General features: G+C 49.3%; 1 protein-coding gene across 1 annotated transcript in view; it reads left to right on the plus strand.

Moving 5' to 3' along the window:
- The first annotated feature begins 3,810 nt into the window (after positions 1–3,810).
- The window catches only part of CHRDL2 (chordin like 2), a 64,420-nt gene continuing 48,831 nt past the window's right edge, over positions 3,811–19,399 (plus strand). The window contains exon 1 of the mRNA XM_024210216.1: positions 3,811–3,969. Coding sequence (XP_024065984.1) covers positions 3,888–3,969 — 82 coding nt within the window. The 5' untranslated portion in view covers positions 3,811–3,887. The remainder of the gene's footprint in view (positions 3,970–19,399) is intronic.

The following is a 19,399-nucleotide window of genomic DNA, read 5'->3' on the forward strand; positions in this document are numbered from 1 at the left end:
AGAGAGGTACATAAGAGGCTCCTCCTCCTCTCTCTCCCTGCAGCTCCTGCTGCTTTCTGTTATTCCCTTTTCTCCTGCCTGCCTGTTATGTCTCTTGTGCCCTCCTTCCTCCAGCACAGCACTCCACCATCTCTGTGCATCTAGCGCAGAAAGAATACAGCTGTACCAGCAGCGGACACAATTTTCTACACTCTGGGTCCTAGTGGTGCCCCCCACACAGTCTGGCACCTGAGGCGGCCGCCTCAGTTCACCTCATGGTAAGGCCAGCCCTGTGTCAGCCTGGAAGCTGGAGCCTAGCCTGGGTAAAAGCGGCCTGGGGAGCCTGGGCAGCTGTGGGGAGTTGCAGACCCTCCAACTTCCCTGGGCGGGAGGTCCGGGGGGCGGGGACACAGGCCGGGGGCTGCTCTTGGGTCCCCCCACCCCAAACAGGTGGAGAGGCCCAAGCTCCCCTGACCAGCTCTGGCTTCTGGCTTGGCCAGCGGGGAAGCGGAGGGACAGGGGTGGAGCCATGGGGGGGGGACCTCATAGCCTCCCCACTTGTAGGAAGAGTCCATCGCCCCTGCCATGGTGGCTCCTTGCAACCAAATGGACTTCAGAGTCCTCAGAAGTCACATCACCGTCTCACGTCCAACTGCAGGTTTTACTTCCCACAACCCCTTACATAAACTAACTTTAATTCAGCTCATCACCTAATGTTCTCCACTCCATGGAATAACACTGTGCTTGATGCCAGACTGACTTTTATTTCCTGCCTCTGTCACATGACATCAGGTTTTACCAGGGCCAGTGCAAGGAAGTTTCGCGCCCTAGGCAAAACTTCCACCTTGCGCCCCACCCCTAAGCCCTGCGGCAGCCCCCCGCCCCGCCCCGCCCTGAGCCCCCCCCCCCCCCCCGCGGCAGCTTCCCCACCCGGGGAGCCGTGCGGCAGCTCGTCACCCCAGCTCACCTCTGCTCTGCCTCCTCCCCGAGCAGGCTTGCGGCGCCAAACAGCTGATTAGCACCACAAGCCTGGGAGGCGGGAGAAGTGGAGCAGCGACAGCGTGCTCGGGGAGGGGGCATAGCAGAGGTGAGCTGGGGTGGGGAGCCCTGCGGCAGCTCCCCCTCCCCGCCCTGAGGCACCCCTGCGGCAGCTCCCCACCCCCCCGGCCCGGGGAGCCATGCGGCAGCTCCCAACCCCAGCTCACCTCTGCTCCGCCTCCTCCTCGAGCACGCCGCCCCCGCTCTAATTCTCCTCCCCTCCCAGGCTTGCGGCGCCAAACAGCTGATTGGTGCTACAAGCCTGGGAGGCGGGAGAAGTGGAGCGGCGACCGCGCGCTCGGGGAGGGGGCGTAGGAACGCTGTAAAAAAAAATTGGGGGCACCGCTTTTTGGTGCCTCCAAATCTTGGGCTCCTTAATCTAGCAGACAAAGGCATAAGAAGATCCAGTTCTGGAAGCTGAAGCTAGACAAATTCAGAGTAGAAATAAGGAGCATTATTTTAAGCAAAGGTAATTAACCATTGGAACAACTTACCTAGAGACATGGTAGATTCTCCATCACCTGAAGTGTTTAAAGTATGATTGGATGTCTTTCTAAAAGATATTACCTCTTTTGACCTGAGTGTTTGGCCAATATTAGGAGTCTTGCAGGTTATTTCAGTGAAGAGGAGAAATTGATGATGGAGTCAGGTATTTCTTTGATGCAATCCTGAATATTTACAAAAAATGTAGAAAGTTTTGTTTCTCTGAGCACAATAGGAATCAAACAGCAGGAGTCAGTTTCTTTGCTCACAGTTACAAACCTCTTTCAGCCAGTACTCCACCCAAAAAGTTCTCTCTCTCTCTAGGCTTTTTCTTAGATCCCGTTTCCTATGCTTGTTCTGGCTGTCCCCTTGGATTTCTGAAGCTTCTCTCTCACATGCACAATCACACAGTTGCAATTAAATCAATCCTCCATCCCAGCATTTGTTAACAGATTCCCAGGAAAACACTTGGACTGCATGGTGCAGCCATTGCCCGGGCTTGCATGTGGTCTAGTGCTTGGGCAGTGGTTTTGCACTGTTTCAGCTACCACTAAACAAAGGGGCATTTAATTGCTCCCTCATTTAGTGTGAATGGAAGGCAGCTATCCTACTCAGCTGTTCCAACAAGGTGGTGGTGTGATTGCCCAACCTCCATCATAACAATAGGCTCTAGCTCAACCAGAATCTTTGGGCTTGATACAGGACCTATTGGGTAAAATTGTGGCCTGTGATAGACTCGATAGTCAGAATGGTCCTGTCTGGCTTTGAATCTATGAAACTTGGATTGTAAAGGCCTTGGAGCAAGGGCCCTGGCGTAGATCCTCTGATGTGGATGAGCAACTCTCAGTGCAGCACTGAGATGGGGTGTGGGAATGGTGGCTATAAGATACCTTTATGCTCCCCTGATACTGGGCACTGCTGGGCCCTGGGCTGAGCCCCAGCATAAGTAAGGCTGCTGCAATTGATGCCTGGCTGCTTATGGTCCCAAGGAGCCAATCCAGTAACCAAGACATAGAGATGCTCCATCCATCCTCCCTTGGCTTGGCCCTGTTCCTTGTATGGGATAGCGGAGAAGGAGGGGCCTAGGAACGCAAAGCGGCTGGAATGTCCACCAGGATCTCACCCTTTATCTTTCTATATTCTTCTACGCCAGACACACAGAATGTGCTGTAAAAATAATAACATTAACGTCACAAACATTAACAACCCAAAGCAGTCCAGCACCCTTGGGAGAAAGGACAACGTTATCCATATTTTATAGGAGAGGAAACTGAGGCACAGAGTGGCTAAGTGACTTCATGGAGGTCAAACAGGATATCTGTGATTAAGCCAGGAATGAAACCCACATCTCTGGACTTCCAATCCATAGGTCCCATCCTATGAACAAAGCAGTTAGTGATGATAAGACCTAGTAGAGCATTGATTTCCTCTTGGTATGCTGAGCCACAAGTACTTTAGTTTGCTGGGTTGGCAGGCTAAGAACACTTCCGCACAGGGGCCTGGGAAAGACAGACAAGTTCTCCCACAATACACTGTGGAACGATTCGTAGAGTGGCACAGCTCAGTGCAGCACTAAGAACCATGGGCTACGCCCCAGAGATCCAAGCACCTGACCCAGGTTAACCCAGCACCAGCGTGGACGCAGCTACAGGGGTATGACGTGAGCGTGGCTTAGCAGGGTGGACATTCACACCCAGCGTTGGCTCACCTGGCTGCCTGGACTTGGGTAAACTGCAGTGAAGACATACCCTGAGAGCAGGAGACGTTTCCCCTACTGGGGACATATCAGATGTGAAACTGACGATACCAGCCTTTGATGTGTTGTAAGAAACCTTCAGTATGTTTTTTTTTCTCTCTACAGAAGGGATAAGGTATTTGGGGGGAAGGGAGAAAACTGCACGGTGGGGGAAAAATCCTAGGAATGTTATTCACCATGACGGGGTTGGGGGGGGGAGAGAATATTCCTGGGAAGGCTGCAGAAAGGGAGGGGTTAATATGTTTCCACTCTTTCCAAATCCTCCTCACTGAAGCCCCTCCCCTAGTGCAGCCAAGAAGCAGAGGAATTTCACAAAACTTAAAAAAAAAAAAAAAAAGTGGGAAAATAAAAAAAATAAAAAGTGCTGATTTTTTTTTTAAATAACAACTAACAAAGTTCCTCGCTTTCCCCAAAAGGAGGCGCCTTTGATGAGACTAAAACAAACTGCTGGCGGGAGCTCTGAGTAAAGAAGGAATTAGCTGTGTCGTGCGTGTGTCTCATATGCTGGCTCTGTGGCCGCTTGCTGCTGCTCTGAAGTACCTTTGTGGATATTGAGTCCTTTGTAAACGCGCTGCAAAGAAAGCGTTTGGGGGTTTGGTTTTTCCCCCCCCTCCTCCCCTTGAAAGGAAGAATGATTCCTGAAATCAGAGAGCTTTCCTTTTTCCTGGGATTTTTGCTGCTTTTTATTGCCTCTGAGATTGAAGCCAGAGCTCGTAAGTAAAGAGCGATTAAAAAATAAGATATAAAGGAATGATTAAGGATGAGAAGTATGGGAGGGAAGGAATTCAGTGATGGGGACCAGGACTGTGCAGTTGTGTGCTGGGGGATTTTCCCCCCGAGAGATTCTGTCTCTGTGTCTGGAAGGAATGATCATCATGGATAATTAGTGATAATTAGGAAAGGCTGCATTTGGCAGGAGTAAGTGCAGAGATGCATGTATTACTAGCATGTGGTCTCCCTTATGCTGGCAGCAGCGGGTACCAGGTATGAAAACATCGGGTCAGGTTCTAATCTGGGTTCCACCTGTGTAAATTCTCTTCACTGGCTCTATTGCTGCTTTCCGCTGGTGTAGCTGAGATCAGAACCTGAGTCACAAGGTTGTGAACAGCTCAGTTGCTAGAGACAGCTTTGCCTTAAAGAGCGTGAGCTACTGATTGATGCTCCGGATTGTACTAACCAGGCATCCGTACTCAGGTGACAGAATGCAGTGTCAGTAACATGTCAATGAACCTCTTGCCCCAGAAGAGACTCAGGTGCGGGGAGTTATGATTTTTGAGCAGTCGGCTTTTGCACCAGTGATGTTCCAAAGAGAAACGAGCAATGCCACAGCAGCCCTGCTTGTGGCAAGTCTGTGGTAAGGAACTCAGAGCACGGTGTTCCAATGGATTGAAGCTGGGAGGCTTGTCCTTACAGCTATGGAGAAAAAAAGGTGCTCTTCTGATTAGATTGCATTACTAGCATGCAGGAGAGCTGACCCCTATTCCCAGCACTGCCAGAGGCTTGCTGTGTGTGGCCTTGGGCAAGTCTCTTAACCCCTCTGTTTCCCCATATGTAAAATGGGGCCAATAACACTGTGGTGTTCAGTGTTTGAGGTATAAGTCATTACAGTCTCTAAAATGCTTAGAGATCCTGTCTTTAGGGTATTGGCTTCATACTTGTCCATAAAGTGCCTTGCATGCAGGCATCAGTGATAATAACAGAAGTGCTAACAAAGTGCAAAGGTTTGTTAATAAACGGATAGAAGTATTTGCGTTGAAAACTAGTGTGGATGCGTTCTCTTCTGCCTAGCTTCTAAGGGAGCTGTTACCCATAAAGCTTTTGTTTATACTTTCTTCTCCCTCCCTCCCGTCCAAAGTGAGTACAGTGCAGGCTCTCATTAAGTGCAGCGAGCTACTGATGCTCCTTTTCTAGAGGGTCTTGTTTTCAGAACCCACATGCTTCTGGTTCACCTGCAAGCGTTTCCGATCTCCCCCTAGCAATAGTCTCATGCTCGCCCTCGCTGCTTCTGCTGAATATCCTCCGTGCCCGGGTCTTCCTCTCCTGGCAGATACAGGGCTGGTAAGGAAAGTTTTCCAAGGCAAGCCCAGGTAACAGAATCATTCCACTTTCTGACAGAGGTAATCAGAAGGCAAAAGTATCACGAACAGAAACAATTCCTAGTATTGTGATAGTTGATACTAACCAAAGAGCTTGGGAAGGGATTTGAAGCCCCATGCTTCAGGGTTTAAGATATTCCCTACCGATTAGGGATTAGGATGAGATTTTCATGGGAGGCAGGTTCTCCCACATCTGCCCACTGTGGGGTTTCTTGCACCTTCCTCCGACACATCAGGTGCCGGCCATTGTCAGAGGCAGGATCTGGTCTAGCTAGAACTCGGAACTGATTCAGTCTGGCAATCTCTACCTTGCTCTTGCTTCTCAGTGGCAGGTAGGAGCTGCAGATTTCCATTGACTGGCGAATATCCTTTAGAAACAATGGGCCAAATTCCTCCATGGGGCAACACCACAGAAATCAGCCGTTATGCTAAGGATGAGTTTGGTACCAGGCACATATAAGATTCTGTTACTTACCTTGCAGAACTTCCTATCCCCACCCACTCCCCCAAGGAGAGATTTTTTCGGAGCAATAGTTCCGACTGGAAGTGTATATCTGAGCCTGGTCAATTGTCTGGCTGTCCTTTACTACTAACGACCTGATTTAGGAACAAGGGCATGGGTGACTTCTTTTCCTAGTCTGCCGTCTTCACCTTTCCTCTCTGCTCACATTATACAGCCAGCCTAGGTTGTGCCTTCATAAACTCATCAGGGAGGTTGTTTTGCAGTGGGACATGAGCATGGGCATCTCTCTGCTGGCCATGATGCAGGAGGAGTTCCTTCTTTGGCATCTAGTCCACTGACATGGGAAAGCCCTATACTCCAACCCCAGCAGCTCCTCGCTTTACCTCTGAGTTTCAGTGAGACAGGCTATATTATTGGTAGGGGATGTTTATTTCATTCACTGGTATTTACTCACCAGATGCAATAACATCCCAACATGCGATTTGGAAACTGGTAAACTACTGGCAATGCAGTTTAGCATATCGAAACTAAGGGTATGTCTACACTACAGGATTAATCCGAATTTAGATAATTCGAATTTGGGAAACAGGTTGTATAAATTCGATTGTGCGCGGCCACACTAAGCACCTTAATTCGGTTTTAAACCACATTAATTCGGTGGTGTGCGGCCACACTACCCCATTAACTTAAATACAGTAATTCGGTGGTGTGCGTCCACACTAACCCTAATTCGAATTAACAAAATCGATTTAGGCTCTACTCCGTTCGTCGAGGTGGAGTACAGAAATCGATTTAAAGGGCCCTTTAATTCGAATTAACTGGCTCTGTAGTGTGGACGGGTGAAGGGTTAATTCGGATTAAGGCAGCTAAATCCGAATTAAAGTCCTAGTGTAGACCAGGCCTAAGACATAGAGTTTTGTGCCCAAAGCTTATGGCTTCATCTGCTTCTTCTTCTTCCTATTCCGCAGCATATAAAAGTGTTAGGGCTTAATCTTGATCTGAGGTATGTGAGTAGACATTGCTCAAATCGGCGGAGCCACTTCACACATGCTTTACAGCTGATTTTGCAAGGCACATGGCAATTCAAAGCTACATCTCTGAGATCAGTGCTAACCCAGCTGAAGGCTCTCCCCTCCCAGCAATGATGGAGGGGCAATGCTAGCTGGGGATCTTACAAGGTAGAAGTAGGAGCCTTTAGCTGGTGAGCTAAAAGAAAGCAGGGCTGACTGTAGACATAACTCTCCTCTCTTCGACCAGAAGAGGTCTCTCTTATATGCAGCCAGACAGCGGCTAATCCAGCTCCTGCACCTGTTAACTTGTCTGCTTTCAGCTGTCAGGCAGCGAACAAGTTCCAAAGGGTTAGATGTTGTTCTAGCCAAGGGCTTCAAAAGTGATTCAACGGCAGCACAGGCTGGTAGATTTTAGTCTGACTGTATAGACACGGGTATGTACCACTTACTGTGAATATGTGTGCTGTGGGTTCACTCACCGAGGTCCAGATTCTGCCATCCTTACTCCCAGTGAAATCAGTGGCTTAGATTGTTCCCTCCCAGGTGAAAAGCTGTAGGAGGGGATTTCTTGGGAGGAAGCCTACACGGGAATTTCCTAGCTGAGATTTCCCTGAATCGTCCTCTCATGGGGTGGTAGAGTTTGTTCCCCTGCGGAAAAGCTGCCCCTGGGATCTGCATGAAGCCTTGTAGCTCTGCAGCAGCTCTGTCCCCTCCTGCCCCCTGTCCCCCACCAATGCAGCACTACTGGAGCTTTGCTACCGGTTATTATCCCTCTGGCTGAAGTAGCTCTCAAGGATCCGCAGGGGGATCCAGAGCAAACCTGGCAGTTTATTAACTTCAGAGCGTAGATTCGTGGGGTTGGAATGTGGACAGTACACATCCTCTGCAAATCCTGTCCCTGGCCCACCCCTGCTCCCCGGTGCACCCTGACTCCACCTCCTCCCCAGCAGGGTCGCAGACAGCACAGAGAGGTTTCAGAGTGTGGGTACAGTGCGTTGGAGGCCCTGAGCCCCTCTTCGGAGAGGAGGGATGGTCCAGGGTTAAGGCACTAGTCTGGGATCCAGGTGACCAGGCATCAAGTCCCTGACCTGCCACAGACTGTGTCACTTAGCCCCTCAGTTCCTCATCTGTACAATGGGGAGAACAGCACTGCCCTGCCTCACAGGGGTGCTGAGAGGATAAATACACTGACGATTGAGACGGGCTCAGATACTGCAGTGTTGGGGGCCATGTAAGCACCTTAGCTTGATCGATTCCACGTGAAGGAAGGAGGGTCAGTGCATGGAGCTAGCTGGGATGATCTAGAACAATGAGATGACATGAAAAGTGAGGTGTTACTCAGTGTAAGGGTGGCAGGTCTGGCTGTTAGTGTGATGACGATTTAAGAGCCCAGCCCAATGCATTGCGCCCCCTTATACAATGTAAACCCCACGCTAGCACAAAATGACAAAATCAATCCAATACATACGGTTATTAGCTAGCGAATCTACAAAGAGCCCGGTCGAAACTGGTCATGCAGAGATCCGTTTTTAGTGCGCGTGCTCGATCAGAGGGAGCGGCTCCTCGCGCTGGGATTTGGAGATTTCTCCAAACCGGGAAATATTCGATGGACTGGAATGGAGGTTTGTGGTGGGAAATGAGATCCCTCAGAGCTTGCACAAATAGCCTGGGGATGTGTACAGAAGAGGAGGGATGGGCCAGGCGTTAGGGTGCTGGCCTGGGACTCAGGCCAAGTGGGTGCAATTCCCTGTTGCACTACAGAGTGTCGCTGCAGAGGTGGGAGGGGCTGGCTGCCCTGCGGATGTAGCTAGCATTTCAGATGGGTACATACTCGGGGTAGCCTGCCTCCGAGGTTATAAATCAGTCAGAACTAGCTTCTCCAGCTGGAATTTACACCTCCAACTCAAAGTGTAGACGTGCCCTTAGCCTGGTCTACACCTCAAATGTAGGTTGACCTACCTATGTGGCTCAGGGTGTGAAAAATCCCAAGAGACGTAATTAAGCCGACCAAAGCCCCATTATAGACACTGCTAGGTTGACGGAAGGCATTCCAGATGGTGAGCACACAGATTACTGAAACAGGGTTCAAGCATGGTAAATATTTATCAATACATCGCAAACAGTGCACAGCCGTTTAAGGCAAGAAGTGCGGAGTAGCTTATTCATTAGAAATGAGGACCAGCAGCTGAGCAGAATGCAGTTTCCTGCATTGAAATTAGCGCAGGCCACCAGGATTTGTATCCATGTTGTTACAGAAAGTGCCACGAAATTTATAACGACCCCATGTGGTCATGATCACAATTTCAGTCCTTTGAAGGGTGACACCGCCCCAGAAACACAGCGCCCCCTACCACCCTGCCAAGGTATTGCTTCAGTGTTGACTCCAGGAGGAGCGTGCCAACGAATGAAACTCTAGCATTGCTTCCTGCAGTGCTCTGGGTTTCTTTAGTCATCTTCTGGTTGGTACAGATCCAGGCCAAACTATGGGAACTGACAAGATCACATCTCCTCGTGCATTGTCATTGAAGTATTGCTCACACTACTGTAGTTAACTATTGCCTGGCACAAGAATGTTAATCTGTGCTGGCACAAGTCTTTCATGGAACACGTAGCAAACCTAGACATGGTCCAGTGCAAAGCAATAAAAGACATGGATTCCCTCATGGAGAGAGGTAATAACGTTTAGGGCAGTTCAGAATAGCAAGGAGATAAATAAAAGCTGATGTGAAAGAGGTATATGAAATAGGAGAGGCAGAGTGGTCCAGTGATAAGGTGTTAGACTGGGAGTTAGCAGGCCTGGGTTGTATTGTCTGCTCTGTCACAGACCTGTGGGGTGACCTCGAGTAAGTTACTTCCCCTCTGTTTCCCTTTGTCTTGTCTAGTTACATTGTAAGGTCTACAGGACAGGGACAGTCTGTTGCTGTGTGCTTACACAGCACGGCCTAGCACAGCAGGGCCTGGAACTCCACTGGGGCTTCTAAATGCTACTGTAAAAAAAATGTCTGGCAGGGGCACCAGAACAGGGGGAGCCAGGGGCCATGGCCCCATCACTTTTTACCTGCCGTAAGGGCGAGCGACAGGGGTAGGGGGTCTTGGGAGGAAGAGGTAGTGCGGGAGCGGGGTCTTGGGTGAAGGGGCAGTGTGAAGGCGGGGATTTGGGGAGAATGGGTGGTGCGAGGGCAGGGTCTCGGGGGAATGGGCAGCGGGAGGGCAGGTGCTCGGGGGGAAGAGGTGGTGTGGGGGTGGGGCCTTGGGGGCGGGGCACAGGGGGGCGGGGCCATGGTTCGGGTGCCTATGCCTCCCCGTTTTAGGGTGCTTTCGCCACTCCTGATGTCTGGTCTAGAGGAAGTCAATGAGGAACACTGATGTATCCTTCCTCAATCCACAAAAACAAGGAGGCACCCTGTGAAATTAAAAGTCAACACACTGAAATCTGATAAAAGGATGTACTGTTTGACACAATGCACAATTAATCTGTGGAACCCACTGCCCTGGAATATCACTGAGGCCACGAACTCAACAAGAATGTGACTGTGGTCGCATGCACTTTGCTAATGTAGAGCGAAACAGGGCCTGTTTCACATCAGTGTCACTGGAGAATCCAGGAACTATTATTTTACCAATGAGCCTGGAAGTCATCTTGACATGTTTTTTTTTAAAGACCCCTTTCCATAAGGCTTGATCCAGCTTCCATTAAAGTCAACAACAAAACTCCCAATGACTGCCTTGGGTACAGGGTTAGGCCATCAGCTGGGAATGGCCCTTTAATGGGGCTGTCCACAGGAGTGCTCCAGTTAAGAAGATTTCACTTTACACTAACGCATCCATGTCTGGTGGGGAGCAGGTCATGAAGCCTCATTAACATGCTTTGAGATCCTTCAATGAGACGTGCTGTGTACAAGTGCAAAGGGAAATTGTTTCCATGTATGTGCAGTAGCTACAACCCCCTAGAAGCTCGATGGTGATGTTTAGCACCAGGACTTAGTACACGTGTAGAAGTCAGCGCTGATACAAGAGTAGCTAAGATGCAACAGGTCAAGAACCCAGCCTATTTTAACAAGTCCCCTTCACAGCTTTTTCTATACTTTTCCTTTGAAGCCCTCCGTAAACACAGGGCTGTCAGATCAGCTCCTGGACTTTCTGTACCAGACGTCGTTTTCTACTTTTTATTTACAACTGCGCTTGAAACACTGATGCTGATTAACACACACTTAAAACAAGGTTAGCTGGTGAGGGCATGACCCTGATGAAAACCTATGGCAACTAAACCCCTGCTCATTTGTCCCCTGCTCTGAAAAGTGAAGAGGGGTGTGGCATGAATCTACAATCTATGGGCATAACAAGGATTGACACAAAAGCCTGAAAAGGCCCAGAGGAGGATGGATTCTTTGTGACTATTGAAATATACATGAATATAAGGCCCGATCCAGTGCAGTCAGTTGAAATGTGTCCATTGATTTCAATGGGAGCAGGATCTGGTTCACAGTTACTCTGGATTTACCCCAGTGTATCGCCACTGAACTCACTTCATTGATTTCAGATTTTGAAACATTAATTTTATGGTCCTTAGAGATTCCATGGCACTTTTCACAAGAGTATGATGCAAATTCTAATTCCCCATCTCTTTTCCATTGGATACAGTATTTTTCTTCAATCCCTCACCTACATATTAGTGTGGGGTAGCTGCCCACTGTTTAAAGGCTGCTGTGATTCTCCCCAGAAGTGGCTGCATGTGGTGGGGAAAGTGAACCTTGTAGCTACAGTAGCTTGTAAAGCACTTCAGGGTGAACAGTGCCAAGAAAAACGTAAGAGATTATTACTACATTCTATTTGAGAAGTTGGTGGTGGAGGTGTGGTAATCCCCTGGGATGTTTTGGGCATGGGGGGGAGGGGACAGCTGCCCAGTGAAATATTTTCAACCACATGAATGGAAGAGCTGATCTCCATGTAGAATTTATGGGCCTGTTGGCTAAGAAGGGCTCCCCTCCCAAGTCAGGAGGTCCCTTGTATTCTGATAGGTCTAATCCCTTTGCAAGAGTAAGGAGAAAGTCTGTGTGTTTGGCGCCCCTTGTGTGGATAATGGGTTTAATGAGCCCAGTTATCTCCTCCCTCACACTGGGGTAACCCCACAGAGTCACACCAACGTGACCCCGGAGTGAGAGGAGACTCAGGCCGACTTATCTGCGAGTGAGCACGAGACTTCTCCGCAGTCTGATACAGGAGGGGCTGGGAGTGTAATACAGAATTTCACGTGTCCCAGCCAATCCCCTTGCTAGTGTTTGGAGGAACCAGAGTCAAGGGGTTGTGTATGTATGTGGGGGTGACGTGGACCTTCAGTAAATTTTATTCTTGATCATTTAATATGCCCAGACAGAAGTAAAATGAAAACACAGCTCACCCTGAGTAGGTCGACTCTTTTTATAGCCATAACATTATGTTTCAATAACAGCTACACACACTTTTTTTGTTAATAACCTGGCATGTGGACTTGGGAACCTGCCCAACAGGGCCTCTCCCCTAACCGCCTGGCCGTGTCTAAGGACTTTCAGGCCAACCGTGCCACTGTCAACTCAGCACTTGCTACAATGACAGACAAGCTGACCAATAAATGCACATTCTTAGACAGTCTCTTTCATTTGGCTGGCCCAGTCCATAACTCGCTGGATACAGGAGCAGCATTGGAAATAGATGCACAGCATTGTACGTGCTTTGGACCATAGCCTGAGCTTATGTAAACTGATGAAGATCTATTGAAATCAGTGGAACTATGCCATGTACACCAGTTGAAGAGCTGGTTGTGAAGGATTATTGGATTGCTGGATTTCTGACTTGCAGAAATGTAGGACTGGAAGGGACCTCGATAGGTCATCCAGTTCAGTCCCCTGCACTGAAGCAGAGCTAAGGTGGGAGGGATAGCTCAGTGGTTTGTACACTGGCCTGCTAAACCCAGGATTGTGAGTTCAACCCTTGAGGGGGCAAAAATCTGTCTGGGGATTGGTCCTGCTTTGAGCAGGGGGTTAGACTAGATGACCTCCTGAGGTCCCTTCCAAGCCTGATATTCTAAGTGTTATCTAGACCCTCCCTGACAGGTGTTTGTCTAACCTGTTCTTAAAAACCTCCAGTGATAGAGATTCCACAACCTCCCTAGGCAATTTGTTCCTGACAGTTAAGAAGTTTTTTCTATTGTCTAACCTAAGTCTCCCTTGCCGCAATTTAAGCCCATTGCTTCTTATCCTGTCCTCAGTGGTTAAGGAGAACAATTGATCTCCCTCCTCTTTATAACAACCTTTTACCTACTTGAAGTCTGTTATCATGTGCCACCTTAGTCTTCTCTTCTCCAGCCTAAACAAACCCAATTATTCAGTCTTTCCTCATAGGTCATGTTGTCTAGACCTTTAATAATTTTTGTTGCTCTCCTCTGGACTTTCTCCGATTTGTCCATATCTTTCCTGAAACGTGGTGCCCAGAACTGGGCACAATACTCCAGTTGAGCCTTATCAGTGAAGAATTGCTTCTTGTGCCTTGCTTACAACACTCCTGCTAATACATCCCAGAATGTTGTTCACTTTTTTTTGCAACAGTATTACATTGTTGATTCATATTTAGTTTGTGATTCACTATAATCCCCAGATCCTTCTCTGCAGTACTCCTTCCAAGGCAGTCGTTTCCCATTTTGTATTTGTACAACTGATTATTCTTTCCTAAGTGTAGTACTTTGCATTTGTCCTTACTGAATTTCATCCTGGTTATTTCAGACCGTTTGTCCAGTTTGTCCAGATCATTTTGAATTATAACCCTATCCTTTAAAATGCTTGTAACCCCTCCTATCTTGGTATCATCCGCAAACGTTATAAGTGTACTCTCTATGCCATTATCCAAATCATTTATGAAGATACTGAGTAGAACAGGCGCAATCCCTGCAGAACCCCACTCAATATGCCCTTCCAGCTTGACTGCGAACTGTTGATAACTACTCTGTGGGAATGCTTTTTCAACCAGTTATGCACTCAGCTTATAGTAGGTTCATCTAGGCTATATTTCCTAGTTTGGTTATGAGACGGTCATGTGACATCGTATCGAAAGGTTTACTAAAGCTGAGCTATGGGTGAGCAAAGCTTAGCTGTGAGTTTCTCCCATGTCTCCATCTCAAGTCAGCGGTAACGGTACACAAACCTCCAAACCTTCAGAGATTTGGTGGGGATAAACTGCTGAGAGCTGTGATCATGACTTCTGCAACCCAGAGTGTCAGGGACCAGACCAGCCAGGACCAGCTGCTGGCCTGTTCCCACTAACTTCTCTGCTAGCTGCACTGCCTTGGAATTGACAGACTGGCCCAGCCCCTGACTGGCTGCTGGTTTAGCAGCCCTGCTTATAAGCCTGGCTCCTACACCGGATCAGTGGCTGCTTGATGCGTACCATGCCTTTAGCTGTGCTTGCCCTTGTTCCAGTCCCTCCAGCCCCCGCTCCCCTCCAGCCTCAGACTGCTAGCTTGGATCCCTGTTTCTGCCTCTGGCTTATGACTCTACTTGACCCTCTGGTTCTGGCATTTGGCTTCTGTCAGGCCAGTAGTGATCCCTGGCTCCACCTCTGCCTTACAACTGGTTTAACCCCCAGCTCTGACATTTGGCGCCTGTTGCTCCGGTACTCACCCTGGGCTTGTTTCCTGAACACTGACTGTTAGGCCGAACTCTCACTTCCACCACTAGGCCTGCCCACCACGGCTCGGTCAGTGACATCGAGCTCTTTGGGATCTGGTCATATTTCACAGGCGAAAGCTAGGTTTACATTCCACTGCAGATGATGATTTAGGGGATTAAATGAAGGCTTTGTAGGTTCAGCTTAGAGCAAGAGATTGTTGCCCCTGAAAGAGGGGCAATACCAAGGGCCAGATCTTCAGCTCTGGTGAAGTCAAGGAATCATGCCAATTTGCATCAGCTGTAGACCTGATGAATGTACGACCTCCCGCAACCTAAGAAAGCGGCGCATAGAACCCAGGTCTGCACTAGACAGAGAGGAAAAAAGCAAATCAGATTCTTTCCTTATTAGAAATATGAGCATCATGTCCGTGACTGACGAACAGGTTAAGCTTAGGGAAGGCTCTTTTCCACACCCGCATTTGAATGGTTTGTCACTGAGAACACCCCTTACTGAATTAGGCAGTCTTCCCCAACAGAGGCCATGATTATGCTACGTGGGCTCTGCCGATCCAGCTTCATGGGTATAGCTCTAGAGACAGAGCCTCCGGGTGTAGATACAATGTATGCCAACAGCAATAGTCCAACCGGTGTAGTAACACCATCTCCCTGAATGACGTTAGCTATGCCGTCAGAAGCACCCACTCAGCGAGTGAGTCTCAGAGCCTGGGTGGAGAGATTTGCTCATATACCAGCTGTATATGTTTAGGCTCTGAAGCCTAGGGAGGGGGATGGGCTTTAGAGCCTGATCTCCAGACCCAGCCCAAATGTCTACACAGCTCTTTTTAGCACTGTAGCATGAGCCTAAGTCAGTTGACCCAGGCTCTGAAACTCGCTGCCGCTCGCTGTGTAGATGCACCCTCAATGGCTAGAATAGCAAGTATTGACCAGACACGTTGATTTGAACATTCACATAGTACGGGATCTTCTTCAATGCACTGGTTTCTGCTTGCTGTAGCTGTCCGTCATGGACATGGCAAACAGCAGGGAGAGCTTCCCCTCTTTTGATATTTCAGTTTCAGACTATTGTTACGTTCCTTGCAGGGGCTAGTCAGCACTGAACATGTAGAGGTACTTTCCTGACAGCTTTACCTGGGTCTAGAGGGAGGCCATTGTTTACTCTGCAGTTCTCTATGTCTTCTATTTGAAGATCAAAACCACTTTACCAACGCTAAGGAATTAGGATTTGCAACTCCCCTAATTTAGAGATGGGGTACTGAGGCTGTGATTCACTTGAGGTCATACAGAAAGCCTCTGGAAGAACTCCAGAATTGGTTTCTAATCAGAGATCTATCCAGGAAGCCTAGGTCTGAAATAGCAGTGATTATGTTGTCTTTGTTTTTCCCCTATGGTTAATTATTATTCATTGAAGGGCAGAGGGACAAGCATGGGCATGACTGAGATATGGGATGGCCTGTTTTTACCTAGGATGTTTAAAACATGGGGATACATGGGATCACATTGGTGGCAGTGCTCAAGGTTGGAGAGACGTTTCCATCCAGCATGGTCCATTGGTCAGAATCGGAAAGCAATGCCTCCCCAGGCTTGCCATTCAGGAGGCAGTCAGTGACCGCTGTGTTTTGATGAAGAACTTGCTCCTTCTTGAAGCAGATGGAATTCCATTTTGAGAGAGCCAAAGGCCTTTGCTGGAGTCAGACACTCATCTCACAAGCTACCACAGGATGATTAAAAAGGGCCAACTTCTGTGTGCTGTTCCCAGCGCAAGGAGCTCTAACCCGCTCCCACAGAAATCAATGACAAAACTGCCATTGACTTCACTGGGCTCACCAGTGGGCTGGTGAAGGAGCGCACTGCCCCTTTAGGGACAGGCTGGAGCTTACCACCACGACAGCCCAGTATGGAATGAAGGAGGCCCTGCCCCGCCCTAGGGCTGGGCTATTTAAAGAGGCAACTAGGCGAGAGAGAGGGGAGTAGAGGTGGGTGGTGAGTTCTCTCTCAGGCTCCCGGAGACCAGCCTGATCCAACTCAGAGACTTTGTTTGGCGGACGTTAAGTGTGGCAGCTCTGAACCCGGGCCCTGAGGTGAGGCCCTCATGAACTGTGTATTGTGATTGCTCCTGTCCTGAACCCTCATTAAAAGGGGACGTGCCGTTTTGTTAGTGTGTGGTGGCTTCTCCTTGCCACAGGCTGTTAAAGCGAACCCACTGCTGCCCAATCTGGGTAAATCAAGGTGGGGCACACCCCACCGGGACACAAAGGGGCCCGCAGGGATGGTACAGGCCTTTACACGGCCCCAAAGGATCACTCTCAAAAAAACACGTGACCTGATTAAGAAGACGGTTGAAGGACATAGGACTGGAAGTGGCCTCCGGGGTCATTGAGTCCAGGCCTCTATGGCGGGGAACAGGTGCGAGTGGCACCTTAATTCTTTTGTTACATTTCTATCGTCTGCAACAAGGAAGCCACGTGTGGGGCTCTGGGAGGTAACCTGAACACTACAGCTATTCTTGAAGCTTCTCAGCTCCTTGAGTATGCTACCTGGAGCAGACACAGCCACTTTCTGAATTGGCTTCCACAGGTGCCTTGGCTTCCTCCTGCCTTTGGTCTCCCCAGCTGTAAGGTGGGGCTGCCAGTACCTTGCAGGGCTGTGACATTGCTTATTTATTACATTATCCTTTCAACGTGGACCGAAGAATGTATTCTAGCTAACAGGGGCACACCCTCTACTGGGCATCCGGACAATAGGTAAAGCGAACCACCTGGAATCATTGCCCCGTGACACCTATAGCAGGCCGCTCCATCCATAGTAAATAAATAGCTGCCACCACCTCCCCTCAGGATCCAACAGTGAACAAACCCCCCTCCATGCCCAAAATGCCCAGGGCTTGTAACGCGAGTGGAAGACTGGAGATTCTTGGAGATTTTTAAGAACAGGTTAGACAAACACCTGTCAGGGATGGTCTAGATCAGGACTTCTCAAACTTCATTGCATCGCGACTCCCTTCTGACAATAAATATTACTACATGACCCCAGGAGGGGGGACTGAAGTCTGAGCCCATCTGAGCCCCACTGATCTGGGTGGGGGGGAACAAAGCTGAAGCCCAAGGGCTTCAGCTCCAGGCAGGGGGGCCTGTAACCTGAGTCCCAGCATGCAGGGCTGAAACCCTCAGGCTTGTCTCAGGTGATGGGGCTCGGGCTTCGGCTTTGGTCCTGGGCCCCAGCAAGTCCAAGTCAGCCCTGGTGACCCCATTTTAATCCACTTTGGGGTCCCGACCCACAGTTTGAGAACTGCCAGACTAGATAATACTTAGTCTTGCCATTAGTGCAGGGGACTGGACTCTGTGACCTCTTGAGGTCCCTTCTAGGCCTACGATTCGATGATTCTGTAAGATTAACAAATCTCATCTCTGATGGACTGAGGGGCTTGGTGGGGAATCACTGGCTGAGTCTTGCTAGTCTATGCAAGGCATGTCCATTGGAGCCAATGGGAGCAGCGGTAGGGAAGGGACCTGATGCTTGTAAGGGGATCTGTAAATGCTAAGGGCCCGATTCTGCTGTCTCTTACACTGGTGTAAATCTGGAGTAACTCCACTGAACGACACCCAGTAAAGTTGATGAAAATGAAAGGAGGCGAGTCAGTGTTACTGCTATCACTGCCTGCGAAGACGAAGAGGCTTGAACAGCCATTGCTTTAAACCTTGTGGAGTTGTTTATGCTGGCACAAAGTGGGAGTAAAATGCTCCCTCACATAAGGTGGCTGCTCTGTGGCTATCCATGGGGCTACTCAACATGAGCACGGGGATGAGAATCTGGCCCAAACTATTTGTTTTTCATGAAGAATTGTCCTGCTATCATAATCCTGCCCTCTGGTGTCAGCAAATGGACACCGATCTGGGCACATCTCAGATTTGGCTTTGGGACTTCCTTGCAGGAGGCTGCTGGAGCAAGACCTTGTTTAAACATTAGCCACACTGGGAATTAGCATCCCTTGGGCCATATGCTACCCTCCTGCGGAAGCATAAAACAAGCACCCCAAATGCAGTAAGGTAGCAGGTATCACGTAAAGACACAGGTTCTCCTTGCTGGTGAGAAGGGAGGATTTTGTGCCAGTTACGCCAGTGAAATCTGCAGAGAAATCCACACAGAACAATGTGGACCCTGGAGTACCACTGAGTGGGTCTCTGACCCTCACTTCACTGTGAGGCCTTGGGATTAGGGAGACTGGGAATCATGAGAGCTCAGTGTGTGAGTTTGGGCAAGTCACTTAACTCTTCTGAGTCTCAGTTTCCCCATCTGTAAAATGGGACTAACGATGCTCCTTTGCAAAGTGCTTTGAGATCTATGGAGGATAATTGCTAAGGCCTGGTCCCCACTAAGCCCCCACTTCGGACTAAGGTACGCAAATTCAGCTACGTTAATAACGTAGCTGAATTCGAAGTACCTTAGTCCGAACTTACCGCGGGTCCAGACGCTGCAGGAAGGCTCCCCCGTCGATGCTGCGTACTCCTCTCGCCGAGCTGGAGTACCGGCGTCGACGGTGAGCACTTCTGGGATCGATCCCAGAACATCGATTGCCTGCCGCCGGACCCTCCGGTAAGTGTAGACGTACCCTAAGTATTATTCTTGTTCCCCCTGCTGCACATCCTATTGGCTTTGGCTCCCAGGACCATACCATTCTACCCTCTCTCCCAGCCGGGCTGTGAGCGTAGAGGGAAGATGTCCTCATCTGCCAAAGGGAGTTTGCCCATCCAACCATTGCTCTCCAGCTCCAGACCCTGAAGTGACACCTCCAAACCTCCGCAGCCCCAGCTCCACACATCATCAGAGAGAGTCCCATGGTGGCACTCCCACTTGTGCTGATTTAAGGGTGAAGGCCGTCCTGTTTTCTCCTCCTTCAGAGGGGGACATGTGGGCCGCCG

This window comes from Terrapene carolina, unplaced genomic scaffold (genome assembly GCF_002925995.2).
Source record: "Terrapene carolina triunguis isolate 2854851 unplaced genomic scaffold, T_m_triunguis-2.0 Scaffold97, whole genome shotgun sequence".
Taxonomy (NCBI): Eukaryota; Metazoa; Chordata; order Testudines; family Emydidae; genus Terrapene; species Terrapene triunguis.